Genomic DNA, 23,604 nt, shown 5'->3' with positions numbered 1-23,604 from the left:
ATGGTCGCCGACCTCCCCCACCTTCCCCGGAGCTCGCCAGACCTTCTCCACACCTGCAACGACCTTTTCCACACCTGCAACAAGAAGAAAAAAGCCATTAGAGAACAGAAAACCACCAAAAACACCAGCGCAAAACAACAAAATCTTATTTTACCTCGAGCTCATTAAAACTGCGACCGACTCCTCCCCAAACAACAAAATCGCCGAATAAGACCACCACCAGAGAAATGCTAAACAACCGGCATTCCATGCTAAACAACTGGCATTCCAGAACGACCAAGAAATCCAGGCGGAAAAGCACAAGCAAAGCAGAACCGCTGTCCCAACCACAAACCCTGAAACTCCATCAAACATTCGCACTAGCACACGAATAAACGACTATGTGCGCAGGTACACAAACCCTGTCAACCGAACAAACAATTCCCCCAGCACACGAATAAACCACCATGCGCGCAGATTATAGGGCCGTCCCGCGCCATCTTCGGCGGGGGGCTTCGCCCAACAACCGGCCCCGAGCAGAAAGACAAAGGAAAAATGGAACATCGCAGAAATGAGCCCATACAAACCGGTGAAATGACGCAAACCCGAAATTTTATGCAGTAAAGTAATAGCCAACACATGAAACTCCACGGTGGACAATTGTCGTACCGACTCCATGTGTCCTAACGCGTGGTAATGTGACGTGGTGGGAAAGGCGCACATGTAATCGCGACCCTCCCTATGAGGTCCACATTCATTGTAGAAACCATCTTTATAACACAACATTTATTTAAAAAAGTGTCTTTATAATCGGCCCATATTTATTCTAGAAAACATCTTTATAGCAGACAACTTTTATTTTAAAAAGTATCTTTATAATCGGCCCATGTTTATTCTAATGTACAACCTTTATTTTATGGAATCAAACAAATATACGTCGATGTCAGAGACATACATCACGGTACGATTCATTTCAAAATTTATCGCTTTATATGCGCCGGTCATTATTGGGCACGCAAAGACTCTTCGAAAGAAACTGACATGCCATTCAATTTCTCAACCTTCTTAAATTTAATTAAAACGTAAAATAACTACATAAAAGAACAAATGAGCTAATGAGCTGCATCAAATGTGCACTTCACAGATGGTAAGTTTGATATTGTGTGCTTCGTGTTCTATATGAGGGCCACATTCATTGTAGAAACCATCTTTATCACAGGGCAACATTTATTTTAAAAGGTATCTTTATAATCGGCCCATATTTATTCTAGAAAACATCTTTATAGCAGACAACATTTATTTTTAAAAGTATCTTGAAGATCGACCCATATTTTGTACACTGTATTTTATGGAATCAAACAAATATGCGTCGATGTCAGAGAAATTATTGGTCACGCGAAGACAACAAGATACACGAGTAAGACTGTTAGACAGAATCCGACTTGCCATTCGATGATCGGCCCACAGTAAGGTTTTGGTCACGCAAAGACAAGAAGATACACGAGTAAGACGGTTCGACAGAATTCGACTTGCCATTCAATGATCGGCCCACAGTAAGGTTTAAAGTTACACTCCTGGGCGGAGTTGTTGAGCATTTTTTTTTTTAATATAAAGAATTTGTCTAAATTTTGGTGAAAATAGTTGAGATCACAAAAACTATATTCAGTTGTGTTTTATTATTAATTTTGTTAATTTTTCGGAATATTAAATGTATTTATATATTAAAAATATATAAATTTAAAAGAAAAAATTATTACTAAAATCAAAATCAGTTTTAATAGAAAGTTTTATTATTAAAATTTATTTGAGCTAATTTTAATAGAAAATTGCAAAACACATAATAATTAAAAAGTCAAATATATATATATTCATTCCAACAACTTTTGACCTCTCCGCAATTCCTACGGCAGCCTCATTAGACGACTCCAATTAAAACTCTAACACCAGTAATAATGTCGATGAGGAAATTTCTTATAGGCCAATCATATTGTTTTTTTAATTAGTTCAATGGATGCCACACTAAAACCAAAAGGACAGAGGCACCGATGCACCATCCGTCCCGACACTTCTGGAGAACCGATATCGGATTTCATTTCAAATGCTTCCGAGTTACTAATCTGCATCTTTCTGTATCCTGCTTCCAATGCCTGTCTTCCATGTTAAAATATGGAGTCCCTTTAAAAAAAATTGGTGCAAACCTGTCAAAAATGGGTTGTGGTAAATGGGCAGGCTTGGTGGCTGCTAGCTTGTTGTTTCATTTACTCGCTACTATTGCTTTACCAGGTAATTAATTCTACCTCTATGAACAATTCATGTCGACCCTCCTTGGGAGGATTGCTGAGTTTTCCTAATTTTCGAATCATTCTAGGAAATCTCGCTTTTTTTTTTCTCATTGCTCATTGGTAGTTTATAGTGTATATGCCTTATTGGAAAATATATGGTTTGGACGTAGGTGAATTTCTGAGTCTCGATTGTGGAGGGAAAACGAATCACACTGAACACAATAGAACATGGGTGACTGATAACCAATTCATAGAAGCTGGTCAGATAAAGGACACACACGACGCAACCTTTCCATCTTGCCTGCAAAATCTACGATTCTTCCCAAAGCCTCTGAACAAGTCTTGCTATCATTTGCCTGTGAAAACCGATATGCGCTACCTCTTGAGACTATGGTTTGCAGCTGGAAATTACGGTGCGTACACCCAAACCATTCGATACTCTATTGAGACACTCAGTCTGTTGACCGTGAGAAACAGAGCGATCAACAATACCCATCCAGTGATTCGTGATGAAACAATCGTGGTTAGTTCTGGCAGTGTTCTGTACATTTGTTTGATCAGAACCTCCGAGAGATATGATCCCTTCATCTCTGCTATCGAATTGAGGGTCCTCCAAGATGGCATGTATCGATGGGCTCAGCCAGGGACAATGATGAGTTTGCAATTAAGATGTGATGTTGGTGGAAAGTCGTTGGTCAGGTAATCTCTTTGAAGTTAATATGCTTTGCCGAAGGAACTGTAAGTTTCATAAACGAGCTAGGTCAATACTTGATGGACTACATGATGTTGAAATCTAATTTCAACGCTGCCGTACGCTCTCAACCAAAACCGCCTGCAAAACCATAAAACCGGCCAGGATCATATCGCACCGCCATCCATGAAAAGTGGTTTCCGTATTGTTGAGCTCCGATGCAATTTGGTGAAGTCACGTGGCTCTCGACTGACGTAGGCAACTTTGACCCATCGGGAGATATCGTTCACTCATGTGAGGGCTTCCGATATCGTTCTCCACCGTATGATCAGCTCCCGTGTTCTCCGCCGTTGATCCGCCGTTGATCGATTGAAGCTGCATACAAACCAAGGTCAAATCATATTTTGCGTGGAGTAAATTAAAAGCATGGTTGACCATACGTTTTAATTAATGAACTGTCATATGCGTAGGTGTAGGTGAAGTTTTAATGTTTCTTTTATGCGGGAGGTATGGGCATAAATTTTATATGTGTTATATGTTGACCATATGTAATGTAAAAAGAAAGGCCACGGATATATAGATTTTTTTTTATGTATTATGTTTCATATGGCGAGTAAAACATATATGCTCGGGTCTTGCTTATTGTTTTTTAGTAAAAAAAGAAAAACACAGAGCAGTGTGTAAAATGTGAAGAACCAGAGGGTGAATGCACAGCAATGCACAAAATATGTTGTAATGTTTTTGTCTGGAGCATTGTAATACGAAGATGCAGTAAAAACTGAAAAACCATGTGTGGTTTTGGACAAGTAGTGGATAAAGAAAATGGTAGAGCGTAAGTTGTTTTTCACACCAGTGAATGTAAATTTTGTTTTACAGCAGTAAGCTCATGTAAACTTTTGTTACAGCAGTAAGTTTTTTTTACAGCAGTGAATATGAAAATGATTTTACAGTGGTAAATCTTTGTATTAGTTTTTAATGAATAGAAAGTTTTTATGGTGGTGAATTACTCTGTTTCTCTGTGAAATTCTTTTTTAAGTCTTCCTGCATAAAAGATCCTGGAGCAAAGTAAAAACAGAGCATTGCCTCTGTGTGTTTGAATATTTGGTTTTTGGTATTTTCTCCATGTAAAAATACCCAACAGTGGTATCAGAGCAGGCTTAGGCTCTTTGAAGGTGACAAAGAAGCTGAAAGAAGGACCTGTTGCAGCAGTAAAACTTCTCAAGCAAAGTGAAGGCTCAGTCAAGAGAATACTCAGGTATTTCACAAAGTTTTTTTTGTGTTGCTGAAGAAACAGTCAGCTGTTTTAAACACACAGTCAAGGATTTAGAGGCATAGATCAGAATACAAGGAATGGCCAGCACAAGCACTGGTATGGGTTTGTTTAACACCCAGCTCCCACAGTTTAATGGGAAGAACTATGACTACTGGTCAATAACTATGAGAGCCCTGTTTGCCTCTCAAGATTTATGGGAAATAGTTGAGGAAGGTTTTGAAGAAGTAGCAGATGAAAATGAGTTCAATGCACTAACTCAGGGAGAGAGAGATCAGCTGAAGAGCAATAGGAGGAAGGATGCAAAGGCCATTTTATTGTTGCATCTAGCAGTAGACCAGAGTATATTTCCAAGGATAGCAGCAGCTAAAACATCAAATGAAGCATGGCAAACCCTTAAGACAGCCTATCAAGGCATGGAGAGAGTGAAGACAGCAAAACTACAATTGCTGAGAAAGGATTTTGAGAACTTGAACATGAAGGAGTCAGATAACATTGACTCATTCTTCACTCATGTGATTGGAGTAATCACACAAATGAGAACTCATGGAGAAACCATTGAAGATAGGAGGATTGTGGAGAAAATATTGAGGGTCTTACCCTCAAGGTTTGATGCCATAGTCACCACTATTGAAGAGACAAAGGATCTCTCAAACTATTCAGTTGATGAGCTACATGCATCACTGATAACTCATGAGCAGAGGTTGAGTAGGAATGAAAACTCATCTCTTGAGCAAGCCTTCAAGACCCAGATGTCCTTTGGAAGAGGAAGAGGTCAAGGAAGAGGAAACAAAAGAGGAAGAGGCAGAAGCCAGAACAGAGATGGAAGGAACAACCCATCAAATGCACAAGGAAGAGGCAGCAATCCAAATTAGAATCAAGGTCAAGGCAGCAGCCAACAAGGAGGACAACATCATGCTCAAGGACAAAGGTATGATAAGTCTAATGTTCAATGCTATTATTGCAAAAAGTATGGACATTATGCTAGTGATTGTAGAAAGAAACACCATGATATGAACAACAGACAAAATGCAAATGTTACAAGAGAAAACAACAGTCATGAAAATGTCTTGTTAGCTTGTAACATGGCTGAAACACATAGTGAAGACATATGGTTTTTAGACTCAGGTTGCAGCAACCATATGACCGGAAACATAGCCTTCTTTTCTGCCCTAGATAAAAATGTGAAATCAGAAGTCACACTAGGAACTGATAGTAAAGTGTCTGTTATGGGAAAAGGAGAAATAAAAATACTCTCAAAGCAAGGAGAAAGGAAAACCATAGCAGATGTATACTATGTCCCCGGAATGAGATGTAATCTCTTGAGTATTGGACAGCTTGTCCATAAGGGGTACAATGTTTTCTTTAAAAATGATGTGTGCACCATCATGGACATACCACCCAGCAAAAGATGCATTGCTGAAGTGAAGATGACAAGGAACAGGATGTTCCCTCTCCGGATCAGGGCAGACATGAAGAACAAAAGGGAAATGGCAGCAGTCACCCAAGAGGCCTTCCAAAGCGTGCCAAAGGATGAGAACTGGTTATGGCACTTGAGATTCGGGCATCTAAATTTTGGAGGTCTAAACTTATTGAGCAGAAAAGGAATGGTAAAGGGATTACCATTGATAGAGAAACCAGACAGCCTATGTGAAGGCTGCATTTTGGGAAAACAACACAGAGAAAGTTTTCCATCAGGGAAAAGCATAAGGGCAAAGACACCCTTAGAAATTATCCACTCAGATTTGTGTGGACCAATGCAAGCTCCATCATTAGCAGGCAGCCTATATTTCTTAACATTCATTGACGACTTTACAAGAAAGACTTGGATATATTTCCTCAAGAACAAAAGTGAAGTGTTTGAGAAATTCCAAAACTTCAAGGCATTTGTTGAAAACCAAAGCGGGCTGCACATTAAAGTTTTGAGAACTGATAGAGGAGGTGAGTATATCTCCAAGGAATTCCTAAGATTCTGTAGAGAAAATGGAATTCATAAACAGTTTACAACTCGGTACACCCCACAGCAAAATGGAGTTGCTGAAAGGAAGAACAGGACCATTATGGATATGGCAAGGAGCATGTTGAAGGCAAAGCATTTGCCAAATGAGTATTGGGCTGAAGCTGTATATTTTGCAGTTTATATATTGAACAGGTGTCCTACAAAGACAGTCATGAACAAAGTGCCAGAAGAGGCATGGAGTGGGAGAAAGCAAGGAGTCACCCACATGAGAGTTTTTGGGTGTGTGGCCTATGCACACATACCAGATCAGCTAAGGAGGAAGTTGGACAACAAAGGGTAGAAATGCATCTTCATTGGATACAGTGATGAATCCAAAGCCTACAGACTGTACATTCCATCTACCAAGAAGTTCTTTGTCAGCAGGGATGTTCAATTCATTGAAGAGGAAGCTTGGGATGGAAGCATAGAGAAAACAGTTAATGTCAAGAACTGTTTGTCTCATGATGAAGATGAAGAGGAAGTGGCTGAAGTACATCCCCAAACAGCAGCGCCAACACAAGGACAGCAAGGAACACCATTGAGGCCAACACAAGGACAGCAAGGAACACCATTTAGGATCAATGAGAGTGCTTCTCCAAGCACACCACAAGGAGGAAATTCAAGTGCATCTTCAAGCACTTGCACACCAAGTGAACGAGGTAAGAAGTTTAGAAATCTAAGTGACATTTATGAAGAAGGAATGAATTCCTTATTTGCCTTGTATTGTCATGTTGATGATCCTATTCATTTCGAGGATGCAATCAAAGATAGGAAATGGATAGAAGCTATGGATGAGGAAATTAATGCCATAGAAAGAAACAAAACATGGGATTTGGTAGAGTTACCAAAAGGCAAAGAAGTCATTGGTGTGAAATGGGTCTACAAGACCAAGAGCAATGCTGAAGGCAAGATTGAAAGGCACAAGGCAAGGCTGGTTGTCAAAGGGTACAAGCAGCAGTATGGGAGAGATTATGAGGAGACTTTCGCACCGGTTGCAAGAATGGAAACCGTGAGAGCAGTGCTGTCCATAGCAGCTCAAAACAAATGGAAAGTCTACCAAATGGACGTGAAGTCAGCATTCCTAAATGGAGTGTTAATGGAAGAGGTCTATGTGGAACAGCCTCTCGGATATGAGAAGAAAGGTGAAGAGCACAAAGTGTGCAAATTGAAGAAAGCTCTTTATGGGCTGAAGCAAGCGCCAAGAGCATGGTACAGCAGGATAGATTCATATCTATTGGAGAATGAATTTGACAAATGTGAAGGAGAACCCACAGTCTACATCAAGGAAAAGGATGGTAAAATTTTAATTGTTGTCTTGTATGTAGATGATGTTATTTTCACTGGAAATGATATTTATCTTATTGAGAATTTTAAATCAGTCATGAAGGATGAATTTGAAATGACTGACATGGGTTTGTTGAGATACTTCTTAGGCATAGAAGTAGAGCAAAATGAAAAAGGAATTTTCATATCTCAAGCAAAATATGTAAATCAAGTTTTGGGCAGATTTAAGATGGAAGAATGCAAGGCAGCAATCACTCCCACAGTGATGGGATTAAAGCTCAGCAGAGAGGACAGCAGCAAGGATTTTGATCCTAGCTTGTATAAAAGTATTGTTGGCAGCCTTATGTATTTAACAGCAACTAGGCCTGATTTAATGTATGCTGTTAGTTTAATTTCCAGGTTCATGGAGAGGCCAAAGGAGGCACATTGGCAGGCAGCAAAGAGAATTTTGAGGTATGTCAAAGGTACCAAAATGTTTGGAATTTTATATCATGCCTCAGAACATTCAGATTTGGTTGGTTACACTGATAGCGATTGGGCTGGAAGTGTAGATGATCGGAAGAGCACTTCCGGTTATGTTTTTCATATGGGTTCAGGAGCCATTTCATGGGCTTCTAAGAAGCAGTCCATTGTAGCATTGTCTACAGCAGAGGCTGAATATGTGGCAGCTACAGCAGCAGCATGTCAAGCAGTGTGGATGAGAAGAATGTTGAGAAGCTTAGGCCAAGAGCAGGCAAAAGCGACAGTGATATTTTGTGACAATAGCTCAGCTATTGCATTGTCAAAGAATTCAGTGTTTCACAAGAGAACGAAGCACATTGATACAAGGTTTCACTACATCAGAGAATTGGTGAACAATGGAGAAATTGTCTTGGAACATTGCAGGACTCAAGAACAGGTTGCGGACATCTTGACAAAGCCGCTGGATCAGAAAAGCTTTGAATTTTTGAGGAAGTGTTTGGGTATGACCGAATGCCCAGCTGTTGAAATTAAAGGGGAGTGTTGAAATCTAATTTCAACGCTGCCGTACGCTTTCAACCAAAACCGCCTGCAAAACCATAAAACCGGCCAGGATCATATCGCACCGCCATCCATGAAAAGTGGTTTCCGTATTGTTGAGCTCCGATGCAATTTGGTGAAGGCACGTGGCTCTCGCCTGACGTAGGCAACTTTGACCCATCGGGAGATATCGTTCACTCATGTGAGGGCTTCCGATATCGTTCTCCACCGTAGGATCAGCTCCCGTGTTCTCCGCTGTTGATCGATTGAAGCTGCATACAAACCAAGGTCAAATCATATTTTGCGTGGAGTAAATTAAAAGCATGGTTGACCATACGTTTTAATTAATGAACTGTCATATGCGTAGGTGAAGTTTTAATGTTTCTTTTATGCGGGAGGTATGGGCATAAATTTTATATGTGTTATATGTTGACCATATGTAATGTAAAAAGAAAGGCCACGGATATATAGATTTTTTTTTATGTATTATGTTTCATATGGCGAGTAAAACATATATGCTCGGGTCTTGCTTATTGTTTTTTAGTAAAAAAAGAAAAACACAGAGCAGTGTGTAAAATGTGAAGAACCAGAGGGTGAATGCACAGCAATGCACAAAATATGTTGTAATGTTTTTGTCTGGAGCATTGTAATACGAAGATGCAGTAAAAACTGAAAAACCATGTGTGGTTTTGGACAAGTAGTGGATAAAGAAAATGGTAGAGCGTAAGTTGTTTTTCACACCAGTGAATGTAAATTTTGTTTTACAGCAGTAAGCTCATGTAAACTTTTGTTACAGCAGTAAGTTTTTTTTTTACAGCAGTGAATATGAAAATGATTTTACAGTGGTAAATCTTTGTATCAGTTTTTAATGAATAGAAAGTTTTATGGTGGTGAATTACTCTGTTTTTCTGTGAAATTTTTTAAGTCTCCCTGTGCATAAAAGATCCTGGAGCAAAGTAAAAACAGAGCATTGCCTCTGTGTGTTTGAATATTTGGTTTTTGGTATTTTCTCCATGTAAAAATACCCAACAGTGGTATCGGAGCCAGGTTTAGGCTCTTTGAAGGTGACAAAGAAGCTGAAAGAAGGACCTGTTGCAGCAGTAAAACTTCTCAAGCAAAGTGAAGGCTCAGTCAAGAGAATACTCAGGTATTTCACAAAGTTTTTTTTGTGTTGCTGAAGAAACAGTCAGCTGTTTTAAACACACAGTCAAGGATTTAGAGGCATAGATCAGAATACAAGGAATGGCCAGCACAAGCACTGGTATGGGTTTGTTTAACACCCAGCTCCCACAGTTTAATGGGAAGAACTATGACTACTGGTCAATAACTATGAGAGCCCTGTTTGCCTCTCAAGATTTATGGGAAATAGTTGAGGAAGGTTTTGAAGAAGTAGCAGATGAAAATGAGTTCAATGCACTAACTCAGGGAGAGAGAGATCAACTGAAGAGCAATAGGAGGAAGGATGCAAAGGCCATTTTATTGTTGCATCTAGCAGTAGACCAGAGTATATTTCCAAGGATAGCAGCAGCTAAAACATCAAATGAAGCATGGCAAACCCTTAAGACAGCCTATCAAGGCATGGAGAGAGTGAAGACAGCAAAACTACAATTGCTGAGAAAGGATTTTGAGAACTTGAACATGAAGGAGTCAGATAACATTGACTCATTCTTCACTCATGTGATTGGAGTAATCACACAAATGAGAACTCATGGAGAAACCATTGAAGATAGGAGGATTGTGGAGAAAATATTGAGGGTCTTACCCTCAAGGTTTGATGCCATAGTCACCACTATTGAAGAGACAAAGGATCTCTCAAACTATTCAGTTGATGAGCTACATGCATCACTGATAACTCATGAGCAGAGGTTGAGTAGGAATGAAAACTCATCTCTTGAGCAAGCCTTCAAGACCCAGATGTCCTTTGGAAGAGGAAGAGGTCAAGGAAGAGGAAACAAAAGAGGAAGAGGCAGAAGCCAGAACAGAGATGGAAGGAACAACCCATCAAATGCACAAGGAAGAGGCAGCAATCCAAATTAGAATCAAGGTCAAGGCAGCAGCCAACAAGGAGGACAACATCATGCTCAAGGACAAAGGTATGATAAGTCTAATGTTCAATGCTATTATTGCAAAAAGTATGGACATTATGCTAGTGATTGTAGAAAGAAACACCATGATATGAACAACAGACAAAATGCAAATGTTACAAGAGAAAACAACAGTCATGAAAATGTCTTGTTAGCTTGTAACATGGCTGAAACACATAGTGAAGACATATGGTTTTTAGACTCAGGTTGCAGCAACCATATGACCGGAAACATAGCCTTCTTTTCTGCCCTAGATAAAAATGTGAAATCAGAAGTCACACTAGGAACTGATAGTAAAGTGTCTGTTATGGGAAAAGGAGAAATAAAAATACTCTCAAAGCAAGGAGAAAGGAAAACCATAGCAGATGTATACTATGTCCCCGGAATGAGATGTAATCTCTTGAGTATTGGACAGCTTGTCCATAAGGGGTACAATGTTTTCTTTAAAAATGATGTGTGCACCATCATAGACATACCACCCAGCAAAAGATGCATTGTTGAAGTGAAGATGACAAGGAACAGGATGTTCCCTCTCCGGATCAGGGCAGACATGAAGAACAAAAGGGAAATGGCAGCAGTCACCCAAGAGGCCTTCCAAAGCGTGCCAAAGGATGAGAACTGGTTATGGCACTTGAGATTCGGGCATCTAAATTTTGGAGGTCTAAACTTATTGAGCAGAAAAGGAATGGTAAAGGGATTACCATTGATAGAGAAACCAGACAGCATATGTGAAGGCTGCATTTTGGGAAAACAACACAGAGAAAGTTTTCCATCAGGGAAAAGCATAAGGGCAAAGACACCCTTAGAAATTATCCACTCAGATTTGTGTGGACCAATGCAAGCTCCATCATTAGCAGGCAGCCTATATTTCTTAACATTCATTGACGACTTTACAAGAAAGACTTGGATATATTTCCTCAAGAACAAAAGTGAAGTGTTTGAGAAATTCCAAAACTTCAAGGCATTTGTTGAAAACCAAAGCGGGCTGCACATTAAAGTTTTGAGAACTGATAGAGGAGGTGAGTATATCTCCAAGGAATTCCTAAGATTCTGTAGAGAAAATGGAATTCATAAACAGTTTACAACTCGGTACACCCCACAGCAAAATGGAGTTGCTGAAAGGAAGAACAGGACCATTATGGATATGGCAAGGAGCATGTTGAAGGCAAAGCATTTGCCAAATGAGTATTGGGCTGAAGCTGTATATTTTGCAGTTTATATATTGAACAGGTGTCCTACAAAGGCAGTCATGAACAAAGTGCCAGAAGAGGCATGGAGTGGGAGAAAGCAAGGAGTCACCCACATGAGAGTTTTTGGGTGTGTGGCCTATGCACACATACCAGATCAGCTAAGGAGGAAGTTGGACAACAAAGGGGAGAAATGCATCTTCATTGGATACAGTGATGAATCCAAAGCCTACAGGCTGTACATTCCATCTACCAAGAAGTTCTTTGTCAGCAGGGATGTTCAATTCATTGAAGAGGAAGCTTGGGATGGAAGCATAGAGAAAACAGTTAATGTCAAGAACTGTTTGTCTCATGATGAAGATGAAGAGGAAGTGGCTGAAGTACATCCCCAAACAGCAGCGCCAACACAAGGACAGCAAGGAACACCATTGAGGCCAACACAAGGACAGCAAGGAACACCATTGAGGATCAATGAGAGTGCTTCTCCAAGCACACCACAAGGAGGAAATTCAAGTGCATCTTCAAGCACTTGCACACCAAGTGAACGAGGTAAGAAGTTTAGAAATCTAAGTGACATTTATGAAGAAGGAATGAATTCCTTATTTGCCTTGTATTGTCATGTTGATGATCCTATTCATTTCGAGGATGCAATCAAAGATAGGAAATGGATAGAAGCTATGGATGAGGAAATTAATGCCATAGAGAGAAACAAAACATGGGATTTGGTAGAGTTACCAAAAGGCAAAGAAGTCATTGGTGTGAAATGGGTCTACAAGACCAAGAGCAATGCTGAAGGCAAGATTGAAAGGCACAAGGCAAGGCTGGTTGTCAAAGGGTACAAGCAGCAGTATGGGAGAGATTATGAGGAGACTTTCGCACCGGTTGCAAGAATGGAAACCGTGAGAGCAGTGCTGTCCATAGCAGCTCAAAACAAATGGAAAGTCTACCAAATGGACGTGAAGTCAGCATTCCTAAATGGAGTGTTAATGGAAGAGGTCTATGTGGAACAGCCTCTCGGATATGAGAAGAAAGGTGAAGAGCACAAAGTGTGCAAATTGAAGAAAGCTCTTTATGGGCTGAAGCAAGCGCCAAGAGCATGGTACAGCAGGATAGATTCATATCTATTGGAGAATGAATTTGACAAATGTGAAGGAGAACCCACAGTCTACATCAAGGAAAAGGATGGTAAAATTTTAATTGTTGTCTTGTATGTAGATGATGTTATTTTCACTGGAAATGATATTTATCTTATTGAGAATTTTAAATCAGTCATGAAGGATGAATTTGAAATGACTGACATGGGTTTGTTGAGATACTTCTTAGGCATAGAAGTAGAGCAAAATGAAAAAGGAATTTTCATATCTCAAGCAAAATATGTAAATCAAGTTTTGGGCAGATTTAAGATGGAAGAATGCAAGGCAGCAATCACTCCCACAGTGATGGGATTAAAGCTCAGCAGAGAGGACAGCAGCAAGGATTTTGATCCTAGCTTGTATAAAAGTATTGTTGGCAGCCTTATGTATTTAACAGCAACTAGGCCTGATTTAATGTATGCTGTTAGTTTAATTTCCAGGTTCATGGAGAGGCCAAAGGAGGCACATTGGCAGGCAGCAAAGAGAATTTTGAGGTATGTCAAAGGTACCAAAATGTTTGGAATTTTATATCATGCCTCAGAACATTCAGATTTGGTTGGTTACACTGATAGCGATTGGGCTGGAAGTGTAGATGATCGGAAGAGCACTTCCGGTTATGTTTTTCATATGGGTTCAGGAGCCATTTCATGGGCTTCTAAGAAGCAGTCCATTGTAGCATTGTCTACAGCAGAGGCTGAATATGTGGCAGCTACAGCAGCAGCATGTCAAGCAGTGTGGATGAGAAGAATGTTGAGAAGCTTAGGCCAAGAGCAGGCAAAAGCGACAGTGATATTTTGTGACAATAGCTCAGCTATTGCATTGTCAAAGAATTCAGTGTTTCACAAGAGAACGAAGCACATTGATACAAGGTTTCACTACATCAGAGAATTGGTGAACAATGGAGAAATTGTCTTGGAACATTGCAGGACTCAAGAACAGGTTGCGGACATCTTGACAAAGCCGCTGGATCAGAAAAGCTTTGAATTTTTGAGGAAGTGTTTGGGTATGACCGAATGCCCAGCTGTTGAAATTAAAGGGGAGTGTTGAAATCTAATTTCAACGCTGCCGTACGCTATCAACCAAAACCGCCTGCAAAACCACAAAACTGCCCAGGATCATATCGCACCACCATCCATGAAAAGTGGTTTCCGTATGGTTGTGCTCCGATGCGTTTTGGTGAAGGCACGTGGGTCTCACCTGACGTACTCAACTTTGACCCATCGGGAGATATCGTTCACTCATGTGAGGGCTTCCGATATCCTTCTCGTCCGTAGGATCTGCTCCCGTATTTTCGTCCGTTGATCCATTGAAGCTGCATACAAACCAAGGTCAAATCATATTTTGCGTGGAGTAAATTAAAAGCATGGTTGACCATACGTTTTAATTAATGAACTGTCATATGCGTAGGTGAAGTTTTAATGTTTCTTTTATGCGGGAGGTATGGGCATAAATTTTATATGTGTTATATTTTAAATCGAGCGTTGACCATATGTAATGTAAAAAGAAAGGCCACGGATATATAGATTTTTTTTATGTATTATGTTTCATATGGCGAGTAAAACATATATGCACGGGTCTTGCTCATTTTTTTTTAGTAAAAAAAGAAAAACACACAGCAGTGTGTAAAATGTGAAGAACCAGAGGGTGAATGCACAGCAGTGCACAAAATATGTTGTAATGTTTTTGTCTGGAGCATTGTAATACGAAGATGCAGTAAAAACTGAAAAACCATGTGTGGTTTTGGACAAGTAGTGGATAAAGAAAATGGTGGAGCCTAAGTTGTTTTTCACACCAGTGAATGTAAATTTTGTTTTACAGCAGTAAGCTCATGTAAACTTTTGTTACAGCAGTAAGTTTTTTTTTACAGCAGTGAATATGAAAATGATTTTACAGTGGTAAATCTTTGTATCAGTTTTTAATGAATAGAAAGTTTTATGGTGGTGAATTACTCTGTTTCTCTGTGAAATTTTTTAAGTCTCCCTGTGCATAAAAGATCCTGGAGCAAAGTAAAAACAGAGCATTGCCTCTGTGTGTTTGAATATTTGGTTTTTGGTATTTTCTCCATGTAAAAATACCCAACACATGAGATGGGCGTCTTTGATACTTTTTCTTATTGTGCAGGTACCCACAAGACGTATTCGGCCGTTTCTGGGAACCCAATAATGTGGCCATTGGAGAAGGATACATTAGTGGAGGATATCCAGTTGTAAATTCAAGCAAAAGCATTTCAGCAAACAAGACCCCCGATCTTCCTCCAAGTATTGTGATGCAGACGGCGTTAGTAACCCTTGCCAATGGCAACACCATAGAATTAACATTACCTAGGGAGATGTTAGAAAGCAGCGAATCATTAGCTCAGGAGTCATTACTCTTATTATATTTTGCAGATATATTCCCAGTTCATAGAACAGAAACTATATCCTTTGACCTTAGAATAAATGGGAAAAAAATTTCCAACTCTATGACTATTCTGCAAAATTATTCTGCCATTGAGGTACCAATATCACTACCGAACACGAATACAAGTTACTCTTTGGAACTGCAGCAGGCTCCTCACTCTGCTCTTCCCCTAATAATCAACGCTTTTGAGTATTTCTCGATCGTTGATACGGACCAGCTAACATATCCGCAAGATAGTAAGTGCCCTCTCCTTATAAAACTCGACATATTGAAATTGCTGATATAAGGCCTAGCCAAGTAGATATTAAAGACGCCGTTGGTATTAGGCCTCACCAAGTAGAGTTTAAAGCTGCAGTTAAAGCTCTCGACGCTATCAAAAGCATGTTTGATATAAAAGAATGGATTTCAGATCCTTGCCATGTTATCGACTGGGACGGAATTAGCTGTGATAAAAGCGGTTCGTCTATGAGGATTTCTGAAATGTAAGCTGAATTCTAAGTTTTATGCTTTACTACCTTTAGTTGAAATTGCAGAAACTTAATAGTTTTCTTTGTTGCCAGTAATTTGTCCAGAAGGAATCTTACAGGATCTATACCTCAGAATATTGCACAATTGACCGCATTAGTTAACGTGTAAGTAAAATTTTACTCTTCTATTTTTATTTCGATCGTTGTGGACATGGGCTGTCAAATTCCCTCAATATTTATATTTAGTAATCAGATGGACTTTTGATCGTTGATTACCTTAATCGTTGATTACCTTATATTTGGCAATCAGATGGACATGGACTGTTAAATTCCCTCAATATTTATATTTAGTAATCAGATGGACATGGGACTGTCAAATTCTCTCAATATTTAGCAATAGATGGACATAGGCTATCAAATTCTCTCCATATTTAGCAATAGATAGACATTGGCTATCAAATTCCCTCCATATTTAGCAATCAGACGAACATAAACACCTTAATATTTGGGAATCAACATATATAGGTGTGGTCAATCAAAGAATCAACCCTAGAGATAAGCTCAGGAATCAAGAACCTAGGTTTCTATATAAAAAACGATAAAAAAATGATTATTTTGAATTTTCTCCAAAGTCCAACTTTTTGGACACCACTCTTGGTTTAGATGTTTTGCATCCATTCCTGGCTAATGGCTTATGAAAGAAACATAGTTGGTTTTTCAATATCAAATTGGAAGCGCCCGCACTCATCCATTCGTATTGATCACATTATCAGGTCAATAGAGAACAACCATCTGATAGGACAATTGCCCAATTTATCCAATTTAACCATGTTGGAGAGACTGTAAGTATATTCTTCTCAACATAAACCGTACCTTTGTTTTTTATAAAACAAAGACTGATAATTATTAGTCCCTGCCATCTGGCATCCGGCAGGGACTATAGTAACTGTTCGGCGGGGAGATAGCATTAAATCGCGGGGTTTTTTAGTGGTATTATCACTTATATGCTAAAGTTTGCAGCCGATCTTCTGTTCGCGATCTTATTTGGCCTCTTCCCGAGGCGGAAGAGGCCGGACCATATGTTAAACTGATACTTACCCATATTCAAGTCTCCCTGACGGTGTGCGGTTTAGTTTTAATGCTGACATTAATCCCTTAATGTTTAATGTTAAGTGTTCAATTCGTTGTCTGCTAACTTGCTTGTTCTTTTGCTGCTAACGTGCTTGTTCTTTCGCAGGTGTCGGCCGTATGGTCAATGTTTGCATGGCGGGAGGTGTCACTCTGCATGCACAACAGATGCTGATTCCCCGCCCACTTTCCCTTGCTGCATAAGGGAACGCCTGAACCGGATGAGTCGAGCAAAGCAGTCAACCGAGCTCATCGTCTTTTCTGTACTATGCTGCCTTTGGCCCTGCGCCTGGTCTTCCTTCTTTATTGCATTCTGTTGCATGTTAGCTTCTGCTGGGGTTCTGCTGGGGTTTGTTCAACTCGCCATATTCTGTCGCTGCCGGGAGCCACGGAGAGGCTTACGCTTTTCAAAGCTGACATTAATGCACAGGGCAGCTTCGATTCTGCCGTTCACGGCTGTGACTTCGTGGTTCACATGGCCACTCCCACGGATTACACCAAAGATCCAGAGGTAAAGAGGTAAATAATTATTTAGGGTTCCCATTCAACTTTGTGAGTATGGGGTTTTAACTTCTGTTTTTTTTTTCCCTTTTTTGCGCTTCAGACTGGTGTTATCCAAGCCGCGGTGAATGGGAGTCTGGATATTCTGAGCGCTTGCACTTACACCTCGTCCATAACCGCAGCATCTGCCCTGAAAGACAAGGGCGAATACATGGACTTCGTTGATGAATCTTGCTGGACTAATGTTGATCTCATCAGGCGTGAAAAACCCCCTTTCTGGGTAAATGTTCCTTTTCGAAGAGCAATTAGTAGTGGCGTGCTTTTTTTCTTAAATTAGGTTCAGTTAGCCTGGGAAAACAGACAACAAAATCACAGGGGGTTGCTAGCGTCGGTTAAAATCTGTTGAGAAATCCTGGAGAAACAAGGCACCAGACACAAATATTTAATCTCTGCCTTATTTTTTCTATTTTTGCTTTTCATCTGATTATTGCGCAAATAATGAAATTTCATATGTTTATCCTAATTTCAAATGTGTTCACAGAACCTAATTTCAAATGTGTTCACCTTGTCTGTGAGTACTGATCACTGTTTTTCGTTGATAGAATCATATTAGCTATACATGCAAAAGAAGAGTCTTTTCTAATTGGATATAAATTTCGAAATTAACGAAATCGTCTGTTACTTACCACTGTTCTTGGTTGATTTCACCATTCTTTTGCATATGCAAAAATATTGGAAAAAAGTGCTTTCTTGCTTGACAGTCTTTCTTCTGTTATTTATATGGTGTAGGTGAGACGACTTCTCAATATGGGTGCACATGTGAATGTACCTGCATTTGGCCCAAAAGGTCCTGGGGCCACTCTACATCTTGCTGTTGCTGGTGGGCATTTGAAGGTGATGGATGAATTACTTGAAGGTGAGTGCGCCCTACAAAATGAAGTAACAAAATATAATGCTATAGCATAAGCAGGATCGCAGACTTAGGATTGGACGTGGCGGGTCCCTTGCTTCGTTCCAAGTCCTCAAGCTTGAAAGTCACCAACGAAAGAATTCCATGGATTCTTCCAAGAACAGCAGATCAAGGTTTCAGACACCCCGAGCGTCATCGCCATCGCCTTCGCCTGCACCTTCGTTCGGGAGCAGGAACTGGAACAGCCCCAGATTCGAATTCGGCGAACAAAATGCAGTCCTTTATATGAGTCTGCGGCGCCCTCAGAAGACAGTGGCCGCAGCCTCCAAGTCCACCGACCACACCAGTGGAATCTGCCTCGCCGTTAATACTTACCACCATCAACATCATCGTTTGACGGGTGGAGAGTGGCTTCACGCGTGGAGAGCTACTTCTGAAAGGGCTTCACGCGTGGAGTTTTAATGAGTCATTCGAACGTGCCACATACACCTTTGATTTGGTTCCTAGTCTGTTTCTTGCTTGAGTTCTTAAAAAACATCACTCACGTCGGATAAAAGGGATTTTTCTAGAGTTTTATTGTTGGCATATGATTACATAGGGTGATTCCCGAATGGTCGTGCAAGCCTTGCCAGCGCATTATGTTCAGTGTTTGACTGATTGCTAACTCTTATTATTCAATTTATACTGCAAAGCAATTGCAGGTTTAAGACGCATAGCTGTACTGCAATATAATATATGTAGCGATATCTACTCTTTAATCAAAATTTGAACTTCGGAAAAAATTATTTAGTGTATTTAGTTGTTGCTGTTAATATTGATTACATAAAACTTGATTCCATTGAACCTTCTATTATGGTTTCCGGCTGCCTATAACATAGTACAGTCGTGAGCAGTGAAAATGATTGGGAGTCAAGCATTGTTTTTAGCAGACGGAATGGAGCAGGAATTTGATTAGTTAGTTTAAATCCAGTGTTCTCCCTAAAAGGTTATAAGTATTTCATTTTTCCTGAACGCCGCAGAGGCACGCCTACCTCGCCCGGCCCTTACCAAACCCTCGGCAGTTGCGCGTGATATTCTCCCGCCCCATCTGAAATCAAAATAACGAAAAGCAATTTACAGTGACAATAAAATGGATTTGATATGTTAATGCACCTCAATATAAACCCTACCATAATCTGGTATATTTTCATTTCTCGAAAGAATGCATAGTATTTCATATCTCGTCAAAGGATTGAATCGTGCAATTTTATTAAATGGAGTGAAATCGAATGAGCACGGAGAACCGGAGCATTTCTCGGATCCAATGGGCCTTCCTCATGAACGCAAATGGCGCAGTGGAGAGCACATTGGATTCCGGGAGAAGCTCTCCTTCCGCCAAGGCAATATAGCAAGCATGAATTTTTTTCCAACTGAAGAAATAGCTTCAGTTGGCTTTGGCTGGAGTAGTTCTCAGGTACGTACAGCCTCCCGGACCATAAAACTTATAGAAACGAAACCTTCTACTTATCCATCAAACCACACCCTCAAAAATTCCAGAATTGCCTCGAAACTAAGCAATCCACCAGGATTGCCGTTCCTTCACTATATAAAGGAAATTTACTCAAAACCAAGCAAAATACCAGAATTGCCTCAAAACTAAGCAATATCTCAGAATTGCCGTTCCTTCACTATATAAAGGAATTTTTCTCTGCAGAAATCTTCAACTCCCTCCAAAAACATTGTGAGCATGTGTAAAGCATACGAAGAATAACTTTTGATCAAGATGGTAAGGTTTGGGTGCGCTTACGCAGACTTCATAACCAAAGTAACCAGGGCCTCCGGCTATATACGCTTTTATGACCACACCTTTCGAACACTTCATTTCAATGAGTTAGTGTCACATTCATTTAAGAATTATGCCACTTAGGAAAAACTCAGTTCATTGTTTTATGCCATTGACTATATATTACAGGCTCAACTTCACGCAGGGACTCGCTGCGTCGCAGCTCCCCTTGTTTTAGTAAGGATGCATCCATTCAATTTACTTATTGTGCAGACATCTACAAAACAACAATCTGACCGGTACCATTCCAGATTGGCTCTCTGAATTCAAGAACTTGACAGAATTGTACGCCCCTTTCTCGTTCTTTTAACAAAAAAAAATATAGTAATATTTAATGTTATGGTCTTATAAAGCTCAATAACTTGACAGGTTTATAGACAACAATAACTTCAGTGGCGTAATTCCTCCGCAATTTTACGACATGCCTTCATTGAATCTCACGTAATGTATTTTTTATTGCTCGTATTCGTTTTGTTCACCCACGGATTCGCATTATATGATTTTCTGGTTCAGATTAGCTTTAAATTCGGTACTACTAGTTATGAAACGAATGCTGTGGAAAGAAATGAATCTGAATCGAGTTGCATCAATTGTCGTTCGTTTGATGTGTTGCAGATACTCCGGGAACCCCCTCCTACGTGTCCCGTCGAAGTCAAACAAGGACAAACTGAGGCTTATCCTCGGGATAACAATAAGTGGAACCCTTGTCATCGTTTTATGTTTAATAGTGATTATTGCCGTGGATCGCAAGAAATACAAGAAGAAAAAAGCGAGCAGGTTGGAAAAGGAATCCAAACATGTCGTTGACCAAGGTCAGGAACCCCTTGATTTTACGATTGTTTATATGACCCATGGTAGTAGGTGATCTTATCTATTATTATTATTATTATTTAATTATAAGGTGATGAATAACCTAAATTTAAGATATAAGAAATTTTATTTTGTTTGTAGTATAAGAAATGTACTTAAGGATAAGGATTTGACCCATAGTAAATCTAATTCAACTTCGATGGATAAAGTGCAGGTAAGTCCATGGTTATAGTGCCCAATACAACAAAGTCCCGCGCATTTACTCTAGAAGAGATGACGGCAGCCACACAAAACTTCAGTCACAAGATTGGTCAAGGGGGTTTTGGATCGGTTTTCTTTGGTAGATTGGAGCAAGGAGAAGATATAGCGGTCAAAGTGCTCTCCGTCGTCTCCAAACAAGGAGTTCAGGAGTTCCTTAATGAGGTAAATTAGAATATAATATAGGTCAATTTTTGGACCCTATCTACTCTCATTAGTATTAACAAAAAATTCAAATTATATATCTGTAGTAAAATTCATGCGAAGTTTCACTTGATGACCAGGTTGAACTTTTTTCTAGAGTCCATCATAAGAACTTGGTGTCATTACTGGGATACTGCATTGAATCAAGAGAACTTATGCTTGTCTACGAGCACATGTCTGGAGGGTCCTTAAGGGATCGCCTATATGGTAAATATGTTTTGACCAGAGACATGTTAGGGTAAATATGTTTTGACCATAGACATGTTAGATTAAGTTGGCGTGTATCATATATCAAATAGCCAAAATATCGAAAATTTAATTTGCTAATTGGTGTATACTAATATTAAATAGCCGAAGTAAATAAAACTTATTTGCCTTCTATTTTTTCCTTCCAGGTCCTATTGCAGAACATTCTCAACTAAATTGGAAAACCAGGCTCCAAATAGCTTCAGATGCAGCTCAGGGTAACTCTTTTCCTTCTTAATTAATTTCATTATAAATTTTTCCTGATATAAAAATTCGTTCTCATTATTTATTAATATATTTCTGATCTCATCCACCTGCAATTTCTTTTTGAAGGACTGGAATACCTCCATATAGGTTGCACTCCAAAGATAATTCACAGGGATATCAAGACGGCCAACATTCTTCTAGACAGGAATTTCAATGGAAAACTTGCCGATTTCGGCCTTTCAAGAATGACAATGGATGGGGAGGCTTCTTATGTAGTTTCATTATAAATCTTTTGATATAAAAGGTCGTTCTCATTATCTATTAATATATTTCTGATCTCATCCACCTGCAATTTCTTTTTGAAGGACTGGAATACCTGCATGTAGGTTGCACCCCAAAGATAATTCACAGGGATATCAAGACGGCCAACATTCTTCTAGACAGGAATTTCAATGGAAAGCTCGCGGATTTCGGCCTTTCAAGAATGACAATTGATGGGGAGGCTTCTTATGTTATTACTTCAGTGAAAGGAACCTTAGGATACCTGGATCCAGCGTATTTGACACATACAACTTTTGCAATATTCCGAGTAATTGCTAATTTAGCAGACGTAATTCATTTTTGTTTGAGCTTCTTAACTTATTTTTCAACGGGATGCTTTCACAGGTATTTTAGCACTCACATGTTGACGGAGAAGAGCGATGTATATAGTTTTGGAGTTGTTTTGCTGGAGATCATCTGCGGTAGACGGCCCATAAATGTAAAATTACCTGGAGACCAACTGAACCTTATTCGATGGGTAAGCGATCCCATTGAATGCCAATGATTAAAATTCGCAACAACGTATTTAACATCGAATTCTGATTATGGGTTTTCTGGTAAATTTTCTTCTATAGACCAACAATAATAATAATTATTGTATTAATTATAGGTGACACCGTATGTGGAGATGGACGAAAATCCTGCAAAAATGGAGGAAATCATAGACAAGAGGTTGGGTAGAAAATACGACATGAACTCCATCATTGGGGTTGCCAAATTAGCGATCCGATGTGTTCAGCCGGAACCATCCTCTAGGCCGAGCGTAGATGAGGTAGTGGCAAAGCTCAAAGAGGTTATCAAACTCGAGAAGGATAAGGATTCCCTAATTTCGGAAATTGATATTGAATACGAAGATTTAGGTGCGAGCTCGGCCTGTTTATCTGTAGATTTCAGTGGACCCAAAGAAATGGACTCTACTGATAGCAGCTCAAAAATATCTAAACAAAGATGATATGTCACGAGATTGAGATTGATATAAATATATGGATTAGTAATGAAATGACATTATAGAGTATGGATTAGTAATGAAATGACATTTTAAAGTTTATGAGAATAAAAATAGTTTAGATTATTAGTTTTTTTTGTAATTTAGATTGTTTTTTTTAAAGTGTTTTTTATACTAAGTGATTATGAGCTGGTTCAATTTTCCACGGATCTTTTTTGAAAACAAAACTCTAAAAAAATCAATATTAATATATTCCCATTACTTTCTCTAATATCTCTAGAAACATCACATTCCATAATAAACTAAATCAATATGAGAAGTGACATCAAAATAAGACCGCCTCTAATATCTTTGAAGACATTACATTCCCAAATAAATTGAATCATCAAAATAGTGCAGCCAAAAAGACTGTTTTGAGAGTTGTTCGCATATAAAATAAACCTGTAAATATTTTAATTGTTGGTATTTCGGTAAAA

General features: G+C 39.4%; 2 protein-coding genes across 13 annotated transcripts; both read left to right on the top strand.

Moving 5' to 3' along the window:
* Positions 1-1,967: 1,967 nt before the first annotated feature.
* LOC149188176 (putative LRR receptor-like serine/threonine-protein kinase At1g67720) lies at positions 1,968-23,159 on the top strand. 12 transcript variants are annotated; one of them, XM_089411604.1, is made up of 15 exons: positions 1,971-2,262; positions 2,432-2,960; positions 15,030-15,544; positions 15,658-15,790; positions 15,869-15,940; positions 16,549-16,617; positions 20,350-20,421; positions 20,506-20,577; positions 20,752-20,948; positions 21,161-21,369; positions 21,489-21,615; positions 21,804-21,872; positions 22,227-22,416; positions 22,528-22,660; positions 22,793-23,159. In XM_089411604.1, exons 1-15 carry the CDS (start codon positions 2,025-2,027, stop codon positions 23,132-23,134), a joined length of 2,967 nt encoding a protein of 988 aa, XP_089267730.1. In that variant the 5' UTR covers positions 1,971-2,024; the 3' UTR covers positions 23,135-23,159. The 12 variants fall into 12 exon arrangements, 11 of the variants coding, with proteins under 11 accessions (XP_089267737.1, XP_089267735.1, XP_089267736.1 ...); XR_016255803.1 differs by lacking the exon at positions 22,793-23,159 and having other exon boundaries at positions 1,969-2,262; positions 21,489-21,646; XM_089411603.1 differs by having other exon boundaries at positions 1,970-2,262; positions 15,718-15,790; positions 22,227-22,660.
* LOC149188177 (uncharacterized) lies at positions 18,233-19,262 on the top strand. Its single transcript, XM_089412953.1, has 2 exons — positions 18,233-18,320; positions 18,375-19,262. Exons 1-2 carry the CDS (start codon positions 18,306-18,308, stop codon positions 18,774-18,776), a joined length of 417 nt encoding a protein of 138 aa, XP_089269079.1. The 5' UTR covers positions 18,233-18,305; the 3' UTR covers positions 18,777-19,262.
* Positions 23,160-23,604: the final 445 nt, after the last annotated feature.

The sequence above is a fragment of the Pinus tabuliformis genome, chromosome 3_1, assembly GCF_031772625.1.
Source record: "Pinus tabuliformis cultivar Carrire ecotype Pingquan chromosome 3_1, CPIR1, whole genome shotgun sequence".
NCBI lineage: Eukaryota > Viridiplantae > Streptophyta > Pinopsida > Pinales > Pinaceae > Pinus > Pinus tabuliformis.
The sequence above is the reverse complement of the archived record's forward strand: the minus strand, read 5'-3'. Positions and strand labels throughout refer to the sequence as shown.

Excerpts from the sequence above, each read along its gene's own strand:
- LOC149188176 (XM_089411601.1), top strand. The coding sequence starts at position 2,025 with ATGCACCATCCGTCCCGACACTTCTGGAGAACCGATATCGGATTTCAT. Across the intron at positions 16,618-20,349 it reads TTAACCATGTTGGAGAGACT|ACATCTACAAAACAACAATC; the intron begins GTAAGTATATTC and ends CTTATTGTGCAG. Across the intron at positions 21,616-21,803 it reads CTTAAGGGATCGCCTATATG|GTCCTATTGCAGAACATTCT; the intron begins GTAAATATGTTT and ends TTTTCCTTCCAG.